The sequence below is a fragment of the Leuciscus leuciscus genome (genome assembly GCF_965113295.1).
Source record: "Leuciscus leuciscus genome assembly, chromosome: 16".
In the NCBI taxonomy this organism is placed as follows: domain Eukaryota; kingdom Metazoa; phylum Chordata; class Actinopteri; order Cypriniformes; family Leuciscidae; genus Leuciscus; species Leuciscus leuciscus.
The window spans coordinates 39,360,003-39,381,169 of NC_138740.1; the positions used below are offsets into that span (position 1 = coordinate 39,360,003).

General features: G+C 37.0%; 2 protein-coding genes across 2 annotated transcripts; both read left to right on the plus strand.

Annotated features, from left to right (window-relative positions):
- The first annotated feature begins 8,355 nt into the window (after positions 1–8,355).
- On the plus strand, positions 8,356–9,747 carry LOC309476996 (vitelline membrane outer layer protein 1-like). Its single transcript, XM_082140152.1, has 5 exons — positions 8,356–8,604; positions 8,823–8,947; positions 9,052–9,165; positions 9,426–9,607; positions 9,673–9,747. Exons 1-4 carry the CDS (start codon positions 8,527–8,529, stop codon positions 9,604–9,606), a joined length of 498 nt encoding a protein of 165 aa, XP_081996278.1. The 5' UTR covers positions 8,356–8,526; the 3' UTR covers position 9,607; positions 9,673–9,747.
- Positions 9,748–15,151: 5,404 nt separating this feature from the next.
- LOC309478257 (vitelline membrane outer layer protein 1-like) lies at positions 15,152–16,582 on the plus strand. The gene is made up of 4 exons (XM_082141832.1): positions 15,152–15,381; positions 15,603–15,727; positions 15,832–15,945; positions 16,196–16,582. Exons 1-4 carry the CDS (start codon positions 15,304–15,306, stop codon positions 16,374–16,376), a joined length of 498 nt encoding a protein of 165 aa, XP_081997958.1. The 5' UTR covers positions 15,152–15,303; the 3' UTR covers positions 16,377–16,582.
- The last annotated feature ends 4,585 nt before the right edge of the window (positions 16,583–21,167 follow it).

Consider the following 21,167-nt stretch of genomic DNA (forward strand, 5'->3'; position numbering starts at 1 on the left):
GCGCTTGTCAGTCACATGGTCTTTGTATGGGAAAGCGCCGGCGGGACTGTTTGCGGCTACTTCCGGGAGAGAGAGAAGACGCTAGTTGTGAGTTGCGACAGCGAGCCCGATCACATGAAAATGCGTATCTATACCACGAATGTTATTTCTCGTGCCATTTATACGCCAAAAATAGTTTTTGCGTGCATATGATACGCTCTTTATGGCGTGTAATACGCACGCACTCCTCACCCCTAATCCTAACCAAGTATTTTCAGTGCGTAGCATACACGCAATAAAGTGTGTCTCCGTCTTCCCGACAGTACACAATCACTTGACAAAGTAACAGGAGGACAAAGTAACAGGAGTAACAGTGCAAAATTGAGCGATATGGCTTGTTGAGGCTTTTTTAATTTGTTTACAAAGGTCCTAACTGTCAGTTTTGCCTGTTATGGAATGTATCACTATTTAATAATGTCTAAAGCCTAATGTTTAATATTTTTTGAAGTGCAATTTTGTTTCATTTTATTTATTAACAGACATTTATTTTGTTAACAGACACTAAGAGTCCATTGCTTTCATTGTTTTTGGTTGTTTTGTTCATTTTTTGGATATTTAAAATGTTTTCCGTTTTCAATGTTTAATATTCTTTAGAAATAAAAGTTTATAGATCGTTGAAAAGGTGTACCTGCATTATTATGCCATTATAATTATATTAAATGAAAATGGTCTCAGAACGACAATATTATCGTTTATCGCGATAATTTCTTGGACAATTTATCGTCCAGCAAAATTTGTTATCGTGACAAGCCTAAGTGTATCCTTGCATTTGAATGTGCAAATCGTCATTCACGTACAAATCGCCTTAGATATGTGTGTGTGACGTGTGTGTGTTTTTGAGACTTTGCTGGCAGCAGTCGTACTCTTTAGCCAATCAGATTTAAGCTTATCAATCGACCAATCAGTATCACGTGAGGGCGGGCCTACCTACATGTTACGTCATCAGCTTTCGACCAGTTCATGGCTGAGCAGAGGTAAGTGCAGTTAATCGTTCATTTCTGTGTTAACTGAAGTTAAAGAAGTTTGAGATCAGTTGAAGCAATAGTTTATGAACTATTAACTGATGTAAGCAAGTGCTGTTGTAATCAGATGTCCCATATCATGTCAAAAATGAAGAATGATGCTTGTTTTGTTGTATTTTATGGCGCTTTTCCACTGCATGGTACGGCACGGTTCGGCTCGGTACGGTTCGACTCGGCGCGGAACGGTTCGGCTCGCTTCGCTTTTCCACTGCGTGGTACGACTCGACTCGGTACGGCACGGTTCGGTTCGCTTTAGCTCGGTTGCTTTTCCATTGCAGTTAGTACCGCTTCAAAATGGGTGGGACTGATCGTTATAGTTGCCGCCTCTACTGCCATGACATCATCGTAAACGCGCCACATTTCAAACGCACAACACAGGGGATGGTGCTCTTGATTCTCGGCATGTGGATGTTTTTAAATTAAATTAAACGTTCTTATAATGGTTTACTATATGGAAGGAAAATTCTTAACGTGTAATTAAACGTTGCGTTCATATTCTGGGCTCATCTGATTTTTTGTACATAGCATAGCCTACTTTATGATTTTAGTATCATAATGATTAATAAATGCACGCACAATTATCTGTGAACTTGATTTGAACAAATGCCTTTCATCTTGTGTGTGCAAAATTCAGAATTAAATGAATGTGCAGCAATCTTTACAAATAGAGAGTCTAGGCCTAATGTAGCCTACTGTTTTAGCCTACTGCCATTAAAAAAGCGCATTTAATGTTAATGTTATGTTATTTTTTCCGTCTGCCTGTTGATTATGAAAAGTGAACAGCACGAGACGAGTAGAGAGACATGGAGCGAGTCAGACATAATTTTGACCACTTCATTAAGTTTTGTTCACTTTGTTTTCTTTAAAGTGAATTTCGTTTTGTATAAATTGTATCTTAATTTTAATATTTTTTTCATCAAACAATTGCCTGGATTGAATAAGATGCAAAATAGACAATTTAACCATTGAGGCGCCCGAGCAGTCACTTGCATTGTACGTTAACTGGAGCGCATCTCATCCTCAAATACACAAAGCTTGAAATGTCTTTAAACAAAATAATTCAAAACAAAAAGAAATAGGCTACTCTCTTATGTAATCCATTATGTGCATTTCTCTCTATAGGCGCGTTTACTACGAATATGGCGATCGTCAACTTCATCTTTGCCATGCACAGACACTGACAGAAAACACTATTTTATAAATAAAAATCAGTGCACGCGTTTTAATAAAATTAAAACTTTAATTGTGATCATTAAAATAATTGAATATTAAATAATTTGTGGCCAAGTTTTGATCATTTATTAATAGTATATATATATAGGCTATATATAGGCCTAATTTTATTAAATTGAACAAGCGCAAAATTCAGCATTCAATCAAATATTCAAAAAGACTTAATAATAATAATGTTATTTCAACATAATATCTCGTTATTTCGACATAATGTGCGTGCAACAAGCAAGATGTGCGTTTGTAAATCCTATTTTTATTTATAAAATAGTGTTTTCTGTCAGTGTCTGGCAAAGATGAAGTTGACGATCGCCATATTCGTAGTAAACGCGCCTATAGAGAGAAATAACATTATTCAAAGTCTTTTTGAATATTTGATTGAATGCTGAATTTTCCGCTTGTTCAATTTAATAAAATTAAAACTTTAATTGTGATCATTAAAATAATTGAATATTAAATATTTTGTGGCCAAGTTTTGCTCATTTATTAATAAGTGCCCTCAGCACATGCGTTAAAAATAATCCGGCGCCGCCCCTGACTGCAAGAAACAGTTTACAAGAAACTTTTTAACTAAGACACTACAGCGTTGGCTGTTGTCTACTGGCTATTTAAATCTAGCGGGTTTGTCTCGTGCATGGTCTCGTGTCGCAAATTCAATGACACTGGTAGTGACGATTCTGTCTGACCAATCAGTGATCTTCAGTGTTTTCACGTCACATTTTAGTACCGGTACGGTACGCTTGGAACCTCAACAGAGGTGGTACCATTTAAAGCGAGCCAAAGCGAGCCGTACCGTACCGTACCATGCAGTGGAAATGCGCCATAAGCGTGCCGTACCGAACCGAGCCGTACCGTACCATGCAGTGGAAAAGCGCCAAAGCGTGCCGTACCGAACCGAGCCGTACCGTACCATGCAGTGGAAAAGCGCCATTAGCTGAAGGTACAGACAGCTCTCACAGCTACAATCACGCTATTAATGAGTGCAAAACAATCATCTGTGGTCAATACCCATCGAGATTGTTCTTTAAATAGTGAATAGACCTATTTTAATGAGCACCCAGTGTTTTTTGCCATTTGTGTATGATGTTAAATTATTATTAACACTTGTTTCCCTGCATTTTATCAGGATTACTCTCCTTTGGTGTGACATCTGGATAGCAGTCACGAACATCTTAATTCATGTTGTTTCTTAATTCTCTTTTATACTTTTTTTTTTATGTCTTAATTGGTAACACTTTATTAAAACGTTTCATTAGTTAACATGAACTAATAATGAACGGCACGTGAACAGCCTTTATTATTTTTTGTTAATGTTAACATTTACTAATACTTCATTAAAATCTTGTTAACATTAGTAAATGCACTGTAAACTAACAATGAACAGCTGTATTTTTTAACTAACGTTAATAAAGATTAACAAACACAGCAACAAATGTATTGCTCATGGTTATTTAATACATGAACTAATGTTAACTAAGTTATTGTACCTTATTGTAGAGTGTTAGCAATATATTCAACATGCATTTCCTTATGTTTTGTGCTGTATTGTCATCGCAAGGTTTTTAAATAAGGTTTTTTTATTGTCATCTTAAGGTCTCAGGACAATATTGTGAAGCATTAATTTGACTTTGCCTAGTAAAAATAGGCAAATCTGATTTTATGCTGATGAGACAAAGGTACTTATCATAGAGAGGCAATTAAGATTATGTGACTAAGATTACTCAGTAAACTCTATTCAAATACCATCACTTAATTCCCCACGTCCTCTGTCTGCACCTCTTGTACTATAGGGTTTTAGTACTTTAAATATCAGGACAAAATCTTATATGTCCTAACAGAGAGGTCTACTGATGACCGGACTGAACACAATTCATTTGTTAACTTTTCACTTGATGTATTGCACTTATATTTATATACTTATATAAAAGCAAAGTACACTCTGACTGGATCTCACAACACCTGAAGAGACGTATATTTCTCTGTACTGAATATTGTGCTTCACAGTTTAGACTGTCAGTTCATGATCTTCATATGTAACAGGAACATTAATCATGATCAAGTCATTTTATATATTTTATTCCCAAAGGATTCAGAAACTTTCAAATTAATAAAACGTGTACATCAAATTGAACTATGTCTGAATCTTTTAATTCTTACAAGAACATTTAATAATGCATGCATAGCAAGGCTTTATTCCTAAAGCGTGTACATATAGTCCACAGGAGACAAATTAATACAGTAACAATGCATCACTTTCAACCTCTTGTTGAAACAACTGTCAAAATGGATGGCTTGCAACCTGACTGTTTTCAAAGAATTACAGTAGAAATGGTAAGATCACAGTACTGGTTGTCTGCAACTTCATACATCATCTGTCTTGGAAATCTGAAACAATAAAACTACATAATATATGCAGATTAAAACATGTCTCCTATATATGCACGTCATTACATACATTATCATAAGTTGGATGTGTGGTGGACAGGACATGAAAATCCATCAATACTAAAAATAAATGTTTATATTCACAGGTGGACTAAACAGCAGTTAATAAACTATTGCTTCAACTGATCTCAAACTTCTTTAACTTCAGTTAACACAGAAATGAACGATTAACTGCACTTACCTCTGCTCAGCCATGAACTGTGCTGCGTTCCAGTCCAAAACTGTCATGCCCTTCACTCGCAAACTTCCCTCCGTCTCGTTCACTCGGATGTACGTCATTGCGAGTGCCCACTACTGGCGGAAACTGCAATGGGCTGAACTGGAACGTCCTAAGCCCTTGATCACTTGGAATCAGCTGTGGAGTTGATTTATTATTTACATTTTTTTTTCCTTTAAGAATTTGTTTAATTCAGCATCCAAATGTTTATGTGTGTTTGGGTTGTTTTAAACAAAAAATATATATAATTAATATATCATAGAGTTGTCTGTTGTGGTGGTGATTAGATGAGATATGTGGTGACGTCACAATCGTACTGCATTGTGGGACATATAGGTGCCTGAAGTGTACATTTGAAGCAGACTCGCTCCCTCGGTCAAAATCGAGGGAACGAGGGTCTGTCCATATAAACTTCCCTCGTCCACTTCACGAAGTGGAACGCACTTCAAAATGGCGGCAGGGATTCCCCCAAGGGGAAGTGCTTAGGGAAGTTCGCAAGTGCGTGTCTAAAAGTGGACTGGAACGCAGCAAAGGTCGAAAGCTGATGACGTAACATGTAGGTAGGCCCGCCCTCACGTGATACTGATTGGTCGATTGATAAGCTTAAATCTGATTGGCTAAAGAGTACGACTGCTGCCAGGAAAGTCTCAAAAACTCACACACACACATATCTAAGGCGATTCGTACGTGAATGACGATTTGCACATTCAAATGCAAGGATACACTCATACATTTTAAACATTCAAAGGTTTTTGTGCACAGTTGTATATCTAAGAATTGTGTTTTGCATTTGTGAAATGTATTTTATGAGTATATATAATTATATTTTGCCCATGTGAATTGCTTTTTGTGAATATATTTTTTTTTCACGCACGTGGATTTTTTTTGTGTGTACGTGAATTAGGTTTCATGCATGTGAAATTGTCTACGCATTTGTGAATCATATGTTTTTTGCATGAATTATATTTGAGACTAATCTGCCTCCATAGATAAAGCAGTCTTCAAACACTTCCGTGTCTGAACCACAAGCCCTCAGTTGCAGAAAATGAGTCGTACTCAAAGAAGTAATCGTCCACTTAAAGATGAAGATGTGACATTCGAACTCTTCTGTTTCTTTGGTTCAGCCATTAGTAGGCCTAAGTTTGTACATAACGCATTATTCACTTTTGCACATTGTTTTTCTGTAACTTTTATTTTAATTTTTTTCAGAAAATTGCATTGTGATGCTTATTTATTTAGTGATGTAATATTGATAGAGTACTTTTCAGTAATACAGGTATAAGTGAAATGTTCTACAAAAAATTATAAATATAGCTCTGCCATTGCATTTCACTGATCTTTATGTATTTTGTTCAAGAGATTATATATGCTGCTGTACTTTTTAAATGTTCTCTTATGTATTTTGTAATGAACAAAAAAATAAACTACATTAAAGTTTTCTTGATTTGAAAGTCTGTATGTCTTAACATTTATCTTTAATTATTTTTGCACTTTTAATATATAATTTTAAATACTGAATAAAACAGCTTTATAATAAAATATGAGTGTAATGCTAATACATTTTAATGCTATTTAAATGTTCTTCAAGTACATTAAAATTAAGCTTCAAATATATTATATGTACTTTAAGACATGAAAGTATATTTATAATGAACTGTAAAGAAATAAACTTAAATGTACTTGAAATGCTTCCATTTTAGCACAATTTAATATATTAAAAATAAAGTGCAAATAGCTTAAAATTGATCTTAAGCATATCTTAAAAATACACTTAATATACTTGAAGTTGTTTCAAAATAATACATTTTACTGAGTATATTGCTGGTATGTTTCGAAGACACTCATAATGAATTTGCAATGTACTTGTAACAAATAAAGTACACTTTAATATCACTAATCATATAATTAGTCCCTACAAAGGCGTATACTTAAAGTATACTAAGTATACTTAAAGTTGTTCTAATTTAGCACACAAAAGTACACTAAATATAAAGTTATGCTTTGCTACAGTTTAATTACTACTAAAATATACTTGGTACGAAATTAGTTGTTTCAAAATAGCAGACTTCAAGTTAACTAATCATTAACACACTTGAAGTATACTGATAAATAGTCTGGCTACAAGTATACTAAGCATTTTTTTTTTTGTTCACCAGGGATTGTGTACAATGTTGTTATGTATCTTGTTTAGAAGAAAAGCCTTATACTGGATTGGCAGAGATATATAGTGATGTTACGTCTGACACCGACGCTCCGAAGCTTGCTTCAAACTCGAACGGTCCTCGCAATGAACCACTGCTTTGGAGCTTGTATCATTACGTCACTAGTCACGTGAAAATGACTTCTGAAGCAAACACACTGGTTCACTCCTGTAGTAAACCACCTGACTGCTTTGACAGCCCAATCCAGTGTTGGCAGGTTTGAAACCTGGCGGCTGTATTTCTTATAAAAGTGAAGGTAAAAAAAAAACTATAGAAACCATTACAGAAATTCTATTGGATTTAATGTTTTTCATGGGAATTTATTGGTTGTAATGGGAATTGTAGTGGTCTCTGTGGGTCTCTATGTGTTGGGTTATATTGGTGGGGGCATTAAATCCTAATGGAATATGTCCCGAACACACTACAAAAAATAATTATGTAGGGGTTTAAATGGTAAAAAGCCAATGGTTACTATTTTAATATAAACCATTAGAATTTCTGTGATGGTTTCAAACTTTTTGATCTTCTGTCCTTGTCTAAAGAAATAATTACACAGACGCATCCTGCTTAATCTTTTATTATCAAGGTGAACACATGAAATTCATTAGTATCTGTAAAATTCACCTACATAAATGAGTTTCACAGCAAACACTGTTTCAGCTTTGATCACCTCGGTAAACACGTCATAAACGGGGCGTTATGGTTGTCAGCTTTGTTGCATTACATTTACTTCACCAGGAGATGGTGCTGCAATTTCTATCTGAATGAAGCTTCGAGTAATGAACCATTTTCGACACAATTGTATCAGAAAGCAATAATGCTTCGAAACGCTTCATTTGGCCATCACTACCGATATACCCAGAGCTGAGGAAAATAAACCCCAAGAGAAAAACAACAAGCTCAGAGTTGACGACTCCTTTGACTCAAAGCGTGATTATCTGCTGAATATATATACACCTCTTAACTCATTGATTGGGTTGATTATCTGATTGTGCTCCACACGTGTTTAATTAGGGTTAATTATCTGAATGTGCTCCTCCCGAACTTTGTTAATAAAACATCATTTCTTAATATGCCAAATATGGTAGGGGTTGATCTTTGAGTATTATGATTGGATGGAATGGACATCGTGGTTAATGATTCTTGTGTATAAATATGAGGCTTCTTCCTAACTAAACTTGAGAGTGTTATGGTACTATACTGTCTCTGCTTAATCATTCTCTGCAAATTAATCTACAAATTAATCTAACTATCAGTGTTCAGGCCAGTGCTGTAGCAATGCATCACTTCTTTTCCATGATGTTTTCACTGCTAGCCATTATTGGGCATGTGAGCACTGACCGACCTTACAGATCTGAGCTGAAGGTGACGAATGGCATGGGTTGGGGATCATGGGGGGCCTAAGAGCATGTGTCCAAGTGGAACATACGCCGCAGGGTTTAGTCTGAAGGTAAGTTGGGCATTGACTCTGTTGCTAATATAGGGGTGGATGAGTGCTTCAAAAATTCAAAACTATAGAGTTGTTGATTTAACTCCAGGTTTCTCCAGGGAACTGCACCTGCTTAAGATTTAAGTGTCAGTATAATATTAAAGAGCATGAAGATAAATGTTACCAAGTTTTGGGTTAGTTTCTTTCAAGTGGAAGATTGTCTCAATGTTGTTTTTAAGGTGGAAGTATATGTGTTTGCTGCTGATGATACAGCGCTCAATGGGATTCGTCTTCACTGTGTCGATCGGTCCAAAGATTCATCAAGCTCACGTGACTACACCGTAAATGAGTCCAACGTAGCAAAGTAATGGACTCAGATTATTAACAATTATTGCATTTAAGCTAGATAAGTAAATTGAGGATTTTCTTGAGTAACAATTGATTGAATCAGGCAACTGTTTTCTTCAGGTGGGGTAACTGGGGACTTATCCAATGGTGTCCTTCTGGATACTTGACATCTTTCCAGCTGAGAGTTGAATCTTCCCAAGGATCTGGAGATGATACGGCTGCAAACAACATCATGTGAGTGTGTGTGCTGCAATAAGTTATAACATCTCTTACCCAGTGTAAACCTCTTACACCATCTCTTACCCATCCTGGTTTTATTTAGCTATTTAAGGACTCAGTTTTCCCCCATCAATAGTTTAGTTAATATCACACTTGCAGTCGTACTGCTGTTCGTGATTGTGATTGCTGCAGGTGATCATGTGACTGACACAACAGCACAATATATTTTATCATAATATTGTCACATCTGTTTTTTTTTTGTGTTTTTTTTAAAGTTTCAAATGCAGTGGAGGTGATGTGCTGGAGGGTAACAGCACAGATTGGGGCAACTGGGGCAACTGGAGTCCAACGTGTGAAGGAAAAGGAATCTGCGGCATTCAGACCCGGGTAGAACCGCCACAGGGAAGTGGAGACGACACCGCTCTCAATGATGTGATCATGTTCTGCTGTGATTAAGGTGATGTGATTTCAATCAAACTCAGACTGACACACTGCAGATCAACTAAATCTGATTTCTTTCAGGTGTAAGAGGATGACAACAAGAAAAGCAAGATCAAATGGATGGTAGTTATTGATAATCATACTATGATAAACTAACATGAACCATGTCATACAACAGTTGTAATGTTAATCTGTAAATACAGCTGGTCATTATCACAAAAATAAAGCCTAACCGGATGATCAGGGCATTTACATCCCGTCTATTACTGGAGTTGAAATTATTTTTCATTCTTGTAGGTTAGTGGTTCTCAACTCCAGTCCTCGTGACCCACTGCTCTGCACATTTTGTATGTTTCCCTTATTTAAATACACCTGAATCAGATCATCAGCTCATTAGGAGAGACTCCATGAACAGAACTGAGTGTGTCAGATAAGAGAGACATACAAAATGTGCAGAGCAGTGGGTCAAGAGGACTGGAGTTGAGAACCACCGTTGGTGATTCTTCTGAAGACTCCTGAACTTCTGCTGAAACGGTTGTCAAATATCAGCAATAAAAACTTTCTAAACAGAACCTTGTAGTTTCACATTGTTTTGCACAACACTTTACATCAGATCGTTCACTACAGTGCATGTGACAGATTGTCTAAAGTGACTTATATTGCATTCAAAGTAATTGTCTTATCTGTTCATGCATTCCCTGGGAATAACCAACATACTCTACAGGAACACTACATTAAAGTGTAATATTGTCAATCCTGTTAGCCTAAACCTTTTACTTTTCTAAAGATATAATTGTATCCATATATTTGTTTATAGCTAAAATGGCACAAAGCATATTCAGAATTATTTGATGCAAAAAATACAAGCCTCCTTTTAATATTTGAGAAGATTGTAAACTCACTTCTGCAGCAAATCTCACAAACGGTGCCAGATTCAAGCAATGGTTATGAATCAGTAACCAAAGACTGTAATATTCTGAGGTTTAAGTTCTGTGCCTCAGTTTTCGTTGTTTCAGTTTGTCTCCTAGACAAGTTACAAATGGTGTGGAAAAAGACAGCGTTGATTGCCTCGTTGGGTACTGATACGTCATTAAACTCTCGACGTCTAGCTGACTACACCTTTGATTTAAAGAGCGATTATTGTATTTAATAAGTTTTCACATTTGCATTTTTATTATATTCAAATTTATTTGTATAGCGCTTTTCACAATAGGCCTACACATTGTCTCAAAGCAGCTTTACAGAAAGTGCACTTCAGAAATGTACATGGAAAAATACAGTTAGTTACTAATGTATTAATTTAGGGCATAAACATATCGCCAGCGTTGAGTCGTCTCTTCACGGCTGTTGGGGCATCTGAAGTATCCATGAGAGGCTGGATACAAACTGGAACAGACGAACTCTATTTACCTTAGGACTAGCGTCCTGAGATAACAAAAGTAGATGGGAAATAATTAGCATAGCTGCTGTTCATAATATTAATGCATTCGATCTGATTCAATTGTAGTAAAGGTAAGTATTGTGTGAACGCTTGGCTAAAGAGATGCGTCTTTAATCTAGTTCTCTTACGAGTGCAGTGCTCCTGTCTGATCGCTGCCTGCTGTGAGTGTGTTTGCTTCGGTGCTGTAAGCTCCGTCTTAGCCTCATATTTCCTTGTTTTGAACCATCATTTACTACAATTTCTAGTTGTTTATACTACTACTAAATACAGCTTACCCAACATCTCAGATTAACCTGACATCGCTAGCTTCCGTTACTACTAGCACAGCACGCTAGTAATTCGCAAGCCTGTTAACGCGCCACCCGTGCACTCAGCTATTTTTATTTATTTATTTTTCTCTCGCTCGCTCGCGCCTTTGAGTTCATAAAAAGCTCAGGTGAGTAAGAATCAGTCAACAAACACAGTGAGTAATGTCTTGTCCTGTTATTGTCACCTGCACTTCATGTCACATGTTTAGCAAAGCCTTCTCTGTCGGCAATATAGAATTTATATGTGATAAATGCAAGGAGACAGTTAGGCTGACAGAGAAGATTTCAGAACTAGAGACACGCATCCAAACTTTAATTGAGGATAGTAAGAGTGCTAGAGCTTTAGATACTATTTTGGATGCGCCTAGCATAGTGAACGGTTCCAGCTGAAGTAGTGCCTGCGCAGCCGGGTAAATGGGTGACAGTGAGGGATCGCTCTAGTCGTGGATCAAAAACCACTCTTCCGTTCCGATTACCATAACAAATCGATTTACCCCGCTCAGTGAAACACCCACTGAGAACCCTGTTGATTGTGCCCTAGTAATTGGTGATTCGATCACACGGAACGTGAAAATAGAGACACCAGCGAACATAGTCACATGTTTGCCGGGAGCCAGAGCGCCTGACATCAAAGCAAATTTAAAAGTGCTGGCAAATGCTAATCATAAATTCTCTAAGATCATTATTCACGTCGGCACTAATGATGTTCGACTCCGCCAGTCGGAGATCACCAAAATTAACATTAAAGAGGTGTGTGAACTCGCAAGTACGATGTCAAGCACTGTAATTTGCTCTGGCCCCCTTCCTGTTCGCAGGAGTGATGAGATAGTTAGTAGATTGTGTTTGCTTAACGGTTGGCTGTCGTTAAGTTCATTTTACAGTTTCCCCTGCATTATGTTCACTATTAGGGACAAATTGGTTAATTTGATATAAATTCTTCTTCCCTTTCACAGATGTAACCCGCTTATACCATGGTCACTTGCCAAATAACACATTTTTAAAACATTAGTTTATATTTTAATTAGTTTTACAATCGAAATCTAAAGTTTTTACAAACAATAACTTGGTTTCGGAGATATTTATAGTCCGCTCAGCTCGTAGAACCCTTCAGTTTTGTTTTGATACATTAAATTGTAAACAGATACTTTGACTGCCTGTTGCTATGGTTACTCACAGCTGATGTAGCCAGCGCATTTATTTACTAATTTCGAACGGTAAATAGTCAGTTTCACCAGAACTCCTTTACTAGGTGTCCTCTATCTCTTTTTATTGGACACCCTGCAGCCAATCAGAATCGAGTATTCACCCAGACCATGGTATAACCTGTGATAAAGCAGTCTTCAAACACTTCCGTGTCTGAACCACAAGCCCTCAGTTGCAGAAAATGAGTCGTACTCAAAGAAGTAATCGTCCACTTAAAGATGAAGATGTGACATTCAAACTCTTCTGTTTCTTTGGTTCAGCCATTAGTAGGCCTAAGTTTGTACATAACGCATTATTCACTTCTGCACATTGTTTTTCTGTAACTTTTATTTAATTTTTTTCAGAAAATTGCATTGTGATGCTTATTTATTTAGTGATGTAATATTCATAGTGTACTTTTCAGTAATACAGGTATAAGTGAAATGTTCTACAAAAAATTATAAATATAGCTCTGCCATTGCATTTCACTGATCTTTATGTATTTTGTTCAAGAGATTATATATGCTGCTGTACTTTTTAAATGTTCTCTTATGTATTTTGTTATGAACACAAAAATAAACTACAGTAAAGTTTTCTTGATTTGAAAGTCTGTATGTCTTAACATTTATCTTTAATTATTTTTGCACTTTTAATATATCATTTTAAATATTGAATAAAACAGCTTTATAATAAAATATTAGTGTAATGCTAATACATTTTAATGCTATTTAAATGTTCTTCAAGTACATTAAAATTAAGCTTCAGATATATTATATGTACTTTAAGACATGAAAGTATATTTATAATGAACTGTAAAGAAATAAACTTAAATGTACTTGAAATGCTTCCATTTTAGCACAATTTAATATATTAAAAATAAAGTGCAAATAGCTTAAAATTGATCTTAAGCATATCTTAAAAATACACTTAATATACTTGAAGTTGTTTCAAAATAATACATTTTACTGAGTATATTGCTGGTATGTTTCGAAGACACTCATAATGAATTTGTAATGTACTTGTAACACAAATAAAGTACACTTTAATATCACTAATCATATAATTAGCCCCTACAAAGGCGTATACTAAGTATACTTAAAGTTGTTCTAATTTAGCACACAAAAGTACACTAAATATAAAGTTATGCTTTGCTACAGTTTAATTACTACTAAAATATACTTGGTACGAAATTAGTTGTTTCAAAATAGCAGACTTCAAGTTAACTAATCATTAACACACTTGAAGTATACTGATAAATAGTCTGGCTACAAGTATACTAAGCATTTTTTTTGTTCACCAGGGATTGTGTACAATGTTGTTATGTATCTTGTTTAGAAGAAAAGCCTTATACTGGATTGCCAGAGATATACAGTAATAGTTTGTTATTTATGTATGTGTGTCTATACCCATGATAAGGAGGAGCCGAAGTGTGTGTTTAAGTGTGTGTGTGCTCAAGGACACAAAAGACTGTGATTCTACTTATAGAACCTTAAAAAGAATCAAATCAGCCATCTTGGTTGAGTTTACTGGAGTTCAGGGACATGAAAAGGTGAAGATTAGAACCTAAATTTGGTGGAAAACAACAGGTTTCTGATGAGTTGATTGCCTCTTTGGATAATGATACGTCATTAAACCACCGATACCCAGAGCTGAGGAAAATAAACCCCAAGAGAAAAACAACAAGCTCGGAGTTGACGACTCCTTTGACTCAAAGCGTGATCAGAGCCCGTCTACGGAGAGCCTGTCCACTCCCTATTAAGCCCTATTGTACCGAATTTTGGTTGTAGTACCACCAGAATTCCACTGGGGGCGCTCGCCATGAGTGCAAAATGAATGGGAGTCAATGGGCTAGACGGCTAAATTTGTCTCTTTCACCCGATTGCCGTTGAGAAATCTCAGATCTGATTGTAGATTTTGCAAGTTCAACATGGGTTTTAGGTCGAAAGTTGAATGAACGAGTACTTATGTCGTTTTGATTTCTTACAGGTTGAGTTGTTGTTGCCCATAACACGCTAGCATTCTGCTAATGACGTCAGCATTCTGACGTCATTGACATTTTGAAAGACTTTTTTAAATCAAATAAGTGACTCTAAAAAATCTAACACCCAGCAATGTGTAATTTCTTTGCATCTCCTTTCGAATACAACATTCAAATTACTAGACAAAAAATTATATCCTGAGAAAAGTGGATTTTGAGGGGTATACCGCCATTGACCTCCATTCATTCTGCACTCGTCCTGTGAGCGCCCTCATATGGAATCAGAGTGGAACTGCAACCAGTTCAGAAGCCGGAAGTGTAGTGAGAGTGAAACTTCTCACCATATTAGACATTCTCTGGCGTGATTATCTGCTGTATATATATACACCTCTTAACTCATTGATTGGGTTGATTATCTGATTGTGCTCCACACGTGTTTAATTAGGGTTAATTATCTGAATGTGCTCCTCCCGAACTTTGTTAATAAAACATCATTTCTTAATATGCCAAATATGGTAGGGGTTGATCTTTGAGTATTATGATTGGATGGAATGGACATCGTGGTTAATGATTCTTGTGTATAAATATGAGGCTTCTTCCTAACTAAACTTGAGAGTGTTATGGTACTATACTGTCTCTGTTTAATCATTCTCTGCAAATTAATCTACAACTTAATCTAACTATCAGTGTTCAGGCCAGTGCTGTAGCAATGCATCACTTCTTTTCCATGATGTTTTCACTGCTAGCCATTATTGGGCATGTGAGCACTGACCGACCTTACAGATCTGAGCTGAAGGTGACGAATGGCATGGGTTGGGGATCATGGGGGGCCTAAGAGCATGTGTCCAAGTGGAACATACGCCGCAGGGTTTAGTCTGAAGGTAAGTTGGGCATTGACTCTGTGGCTAATATGGGGGTGGATGAGTGCTTCAAAGATTCAAAACTATAGAGTTGTTGTTCATTTAACTCCAGGTTTCTCCAGGGAACTGCACCTGCTTAAGATTTAAGTGTCAGTATAATATTAAAGCGCATAAAGATCAATGTTACCAAGTTTTGGGTTAGTTTCTTTCAAGTGGAAGATTGTCTCAATGTTGTTTTTAAGGTGGAAGTATATGTGTTTGCTGCTGATGATACAGCGCTCAATGGGATTCGTCTTCACTGTGTCGATCGGTCCAAAGATTCATCAAACTCACGTGACTACACCGTAAATGAGTCCAACGTAGCAAAGTAATGGACTCAGATTATTAACAATTTTTGCATTTAAGCTAGATAAGTAAATTGAGGATTTTCTTGAGTAACAATTGATTGAATCAGGCAACTGTTTTCTTCAGGTGGGGTAACTGGGGACTTATCCAATGGTGTCCTTCTGGATACTTGACATCTTTCCAGCTGAGAGTTGAATCTTCCCAAGGATCTGGAGATGATACGGCTGCAAACAACATCATGTGAGTGTGTGTGCTGCAATAAGTTATAACATCTCTTACCCAGTGTAAACCTCTTACACCATCTCTTACCCGTCCTGGTTTTATTTAGCTATTTAAGGACTCAGTTTTCCCCCATCAATAGTTTAGTTAATATCACACTTGCAGTCGTGCTGCTGTTCGTGATTGTGATTGCTGCAGGTGATCATGTGACTGACACAACAGCACAATATATTTTATCATAATATTGTCACATCTGTTTTTTTTTTTTAAGTTTCAAATGCAGTGGAGGTGATGTGCTGGAGGGTAACAGCACAGATTGGGGCAACTGGGGCAACTGGAGTCCAACGTGTGAAGGAAAAGGAATCTGTGGCATTCAGACCCGGGTAGAACCGCCACAGGGAAGTGGAGACGACACCGCTCTCAATGATGTGATCATGTTCTGCTGTGATTAAGGTGATGTGATTTCAATCAAACTCAGACTGACACACACTGCAGATCAACTAAATCTGATTTCTTTCAGGTGTAAGAGGATGACAAGAAAAGCAAGATCAAATGGATGGTAGTTATTGATAATCATACTATGATAAACTAACATGAACCATGTCATACGACAGTTGTAATGTTAATCTGTAAATACAGCTGGTCATTATCACAAAAATAAAGCCTAACCGGATGATCAGGGCATTTACATCCCGTCTATTACTGGAGTTGAAGTTATTTTTCATTCTTGTAGGTTAGTGGTTCTCAACTCCAGTCCTCGTGACCCACTGCTCTGCACATTTTGTATGTTTCCCTTATTTAAATACACCTGAATCAGATCATCAGCTCATTAGGAGAGACTCCATGAACCGAACTGAGTGTGTCAGATAAGAGAGACATACAAAATGTGCAGAGCAGTGGGTCAAGAGGACTGGAGTTGAGAACCACCGTTGGTGATTCTTCTGAAGACTCCTGAACTTCTGCTGAAACGGTTGTCAAATATCAGCAATAAACTTTATAAACAGAACCTTGTAGTTTCACATTATTTTGCACAACACTTTACATCAGATCGTTCACTATATTAGTGCATGTGACAGATTGTCTAAAGTGACTTATATTGCATTCAAAGTAATTGTCTTATCTGTTCATGCATTCCCTGGGAATAACCAACATACTCTACAGGAACACTACATTAAAGTGTAATATTGTCAATCCTGTTAGCCTAAACCTTTTACTTTTCTAAAGATATAATTGTATCCATATATTTGTTTATAGCTAAAATGGCACAAAGCATATTCAGAATTATTTGATGCAAAACATACAAGCCTCATTTTAATATTTGAGAAGATTGTAAACTCACTTCTGCAGCAAATCTCACAAACGGTGCCAGATTCAAGAAACGGTTATGAATCAGTAACCAAAGACTGTAATATTCTGAGGTTTAAGTTCTGTGCCTCAGTTTTCTTTGTTTCAGTTTGTCTCCTAGACAAGTTACAAATGGTGTGGAAAAAGACAGCGTTGATTGCCTCTTTGGGTACTGATACGTCATTAAACTCTCGACGTCTAGCTGACTACACCTTTGATTTAAAGAGCGATTATTGTATTTAATAAGTTTTCACATTTGCATTTTTATTATATTCAAATTTATTTGTATAGCGCTTTTCACAATACATATTGTCTCAAAGCAGCTTTACAGAAAGTGCACTTCAGAAATGTACATGGGGAAAAATACAGTTAGTTAATCATGTATTAATTTAGGGCATAAACATTAGGGATGAGCGAGTACAGCATTATCTGTATCTGTATCTGTTAACCATATGAATTATCTGTATCTGTATCTGTACTCGGACTGGGCGGGGCCTAGCCCGGAAGTGGGCGGGATTTAACCCGGAAGTGGGTCGGGTTGTCTTGAAAAGGGCGGGGCTTTAACCGGTATGTTATTTCAAGCATGCAATTGATATGGGTTGATCAGAAATTGTTATATTTATTGCTGATTAGAAAACTATTTACATGACAGCATCAGCATTGAGCTTCAGATCAATGGTTTTGATCACGATAACAAACGAACTACAGAACAAGTTTTGCAACAATGAATACAACACATGCAGTAGCAATGAAGTAAAATTTAATGAACAAGAGTTTTCATCTCAACTAGGGCTGGGTGATATGGACCAAAAGTCCTATCTCGATATATTTAGGCTGAATTTCGATACACGATATATACATCCTGATATTTTTTATTTTTCATGTTTATTTTTTTCAAAATGTGTTAACACACACACACAAGTACTGTCCCCCTTTACTTAACATAAATTGTAAGAATATGACTAATAGTAAACTAAAGACTAGTACTAATAAACATTAGGCCTATGCTAAAGGTATTAAATAGCAGTCCCAAACTAGTTTTTGTTAATACAATGTTGGTATGAGCCACCACAGTCATTTAAAAATATAAAAAAATTACACAAAGAAAAATAGTGGCATTTTGGGGTTAATATGGAAACGACAGTTACCATGGTGAATACACAATACTAACAAGAACTGTTAATGAAACATGGAAACTGCTCCTGGTGAATAGAATGAAAATCATACCTGCATTACTTTTATTTCGTGTAATTTACAACGTAACGGCGTTGCATGCTCGTAGTTTCTTTTGTACTTATACAGTGAGGCGATTCACAGCGCGCGCGCCGCCGCATTTGCGCGTGCAATTGAGTGTGCGCTACGACTACAGTATAACGGCTGACAGGACAAGAAAGCCCGTTTTTCTGAGGTGAAAGACTTTATTTCATGTTATAACATAACACGCTCTAAACACGCACGCAAAGTGGAATAGGAGGAGCGGGGGCGCGGGGAGCAGTGCAGAGAGCTCCGGGTCAGCAGCTGCTTGGAGCAAGGATCACCGCAAATTTGAATTATATCGATGCGATATGGTCTAATTCCATATCGCATTTAAAATATATAAACATATATTCTTTATATCGATATATCGCCCAGCCCTAATCTCAACATTACTTTCTTTTTTTTTTTAAATCCGAGCACAGATATTGACTCGTATTACTCGTATAATACTCGTACTCGACAAAAGTGCTTTATCCGTACCGGATACTCGTTTCAGCCGAGTATCCGGCTCAACTCTAATAAACATATCGCCAGCGTCGAGTCGTCTCTTCACGGCTGTTGGGGCATCTGAAGTCTCCATGAGAGGCTGGATACAAACTGGAACAGACGAACTCTATTTACCTTAGGACTAGCGTCCTGAGATAACAAAAGTAGATGGGAAATAATTAGCATAGCTGCTGTTCATAATATTAATGCATTCGATCTGATTCAATTGTAGTAAAGGTAAGTATTGTGTGAACGCTTGGCTAAAGAGATGCGTCTTTAATCTAGTTCTCTTACGAGTGCAGTGCTCCTGTCTGATCGTTGCCTGCTGTGAGTGTGTTTGCTTCGGTGCTGTAAGCTCCGTCTTAGCCTCATATTTCCTTGTTTTGAACCATCATTTACTACAATTTCTAGTTTATACTACTACTAAATACAGCTTACCCAACATCTCAGATTAACCTGACATCGCTAGCTTCCGTTACTACTAGCACAGCACGCTAGTAATTCGCAAGCCTGTTAACGCGCCACCCGTGCACTCAGCTATTTTTATTTATTTATTTTTCTCTCGCTCGCCCGCGCCTTTGAGTTCATAAAAAGCTCAGGTGAGTAAGAATCAGTCAACAAACACGGTGAGTAATGTCTTGTCCTGTTATTGTCACCTGCACTTCATGTCACATGTTTAGCAAAGCCTTCTCTGTCGGCAATATAGGATTTATATGTGATAAATGCAAGGAGACAGTTAGGCTGACAGAGAAGATTTCAGAACTAGAGACACGCATCCAAACTTTAATTGAGGATAGTAAGAGTGCTAGAGCTTTAGATACTATTTTGGATGCGCCTAGCATAGTGAACTCTTTACATGATTCGGTTCCAGCTGAATTAGCGCCCGGGCAAATGGGTGACAGTGAGGGATCGCTCTAGTCGTGGATCAAAAAACCACTCTTCCGTTCCGATTACCACAACAAATCGATTTGCCCCGCTCAGTGAAACACCCACTGAGAACCCTGTTGATTGTGCCCTAGTAATTGGTGATTCGATCACACGGAACGTGAAAATAGAGACACCAGCGAACATAGTCACATGTTTGCCGGGAGCCAGAGCGCCTGACATCAAAGCAAATTTAAAAGTGCTGGCAAATGCTAATCATAAATTCTCTAAGATCATTATTCACGTCGGCACTAATGATGTTCGACTCCGCCAGTCGGAGATCACCAAAATTAACGTTAAAGAGGTGTGTGAACTCGCAAGTACGATGTCAAGCACTGTAATTTGCTCTGGCCCCCTTCCTGTTCGCAGGAGTGATGAGATAGTTAGTAGATTGTGTTTGCTTAACGGTTGGCTGTTGTTAAGTTCATTTTACAGTTTCCCCTGCATTATGTTCACTATTAGGGACAAATTGGTTAATTTGATATAAATTCTTCTTCCCTTTCACAGATGTAACCCGCTTATACCATGGTCACTTGCCAAATAACACATTTTTAAAACATTAGTTTATATTTTAATTAGTTTTACAATCGAAATCTAAAGTTTTTACAAACAATAACTTGGTTTCGGAGATATTTATAGTCCGCTCAGCTCGTAGAACCCTTCAGTTTTGTTTTGATACATTAAATTGTAAACAGATACTTTGACTGCCTGTTGCTATGGTTACTCACAGCTGATGTAGCCAGCGCATTTATTTACTAATTTCGAACGGTAAATAGTCAGTTTCACCAGAACTCCTTTACTAGGTGTCCTCTATCTCTTTTTATTGGACACCCTGCAGCCAATCAGAATCGAGTATTCACCCAGACCATGGTATAACCTGTGATAAAGCAGTCTTCAAACACTTCCGTGTCTGAACCACAAGCCCTCAGTTGCAGAAAATGAGTCGTACTCAAAGAAGTAATCGTCCACTTAAAGATGAAGATGTGACATTCAAACTCTTCTGTTTCTTTGGTTCAGCCATTAGTAGGCCTAAGTTTGTACATAACGCATTATTCACTTCTGCACATTGTTTTTCTGTAACTTTTATTTAATTTTTTTCAGAAAATTGCATTGTGATGCTTATTTATTTAGTGATGTAATATTCATAGTGTACTTTTCAGTAATACAGGTATAAGTGAAATGTTCTACAAAAAATTATAAATATAGCTCTGCCATTGCATTTCACTGATCTT

What these genes read in the sequence shown, in the direction of transcription:
- LOC309476996 (XM_082140152.1), top strand. Translation starts at nt 8,527, where the DNA reads ATGGCATGGGTTGGGGATCATGGGGGGCCTAAGAGCATGTGTCCAAGT. An exon ending in AATGAGTCCAACGTAGCAAA is followed by an intron (nt 8,948 to 9,051) that starts GTAATGGACTCA and finishes TGTTTTCTTCAG; the next exon opens with GTGGGGTAACTGGGGACTTA. An exon ending in ACGGCTGCAAACAACATCAT is followed by an intron (nt 9,166 to 9,425) that starts GTGAGTGTGTGT and finishes TTTTTTTTAAAG; the next exon opens with TTTCAAATGCAGTGGAGGTG.
- LOC309478257 (XM_082141832.1), top strand. Translation starts at nt 15,304, where the DNA reads ATGGCATGGGTTGGGGATCATGGGGGGCCTAAGAGCATGTGTCCAAGT. An exon ending in CCGCAGGGTTTAGTCTGAAG is followed by an intron (nt 15,382 to 15,602) that starts GTAAGTTGGGCA and finishes GTTGTTTTTAAG; the next exon opens with GTGGAAGTATATGTGTTTGC. An exon ending in AATGAGTCCAACGTAGCAAA is followed by an intron (nt 15,728 to 15,831) that starts GTAATGGACTCA and finishes TGTTTTCTTCAG; the next exon opens with GTGGGGTAACTGGGGACTTA.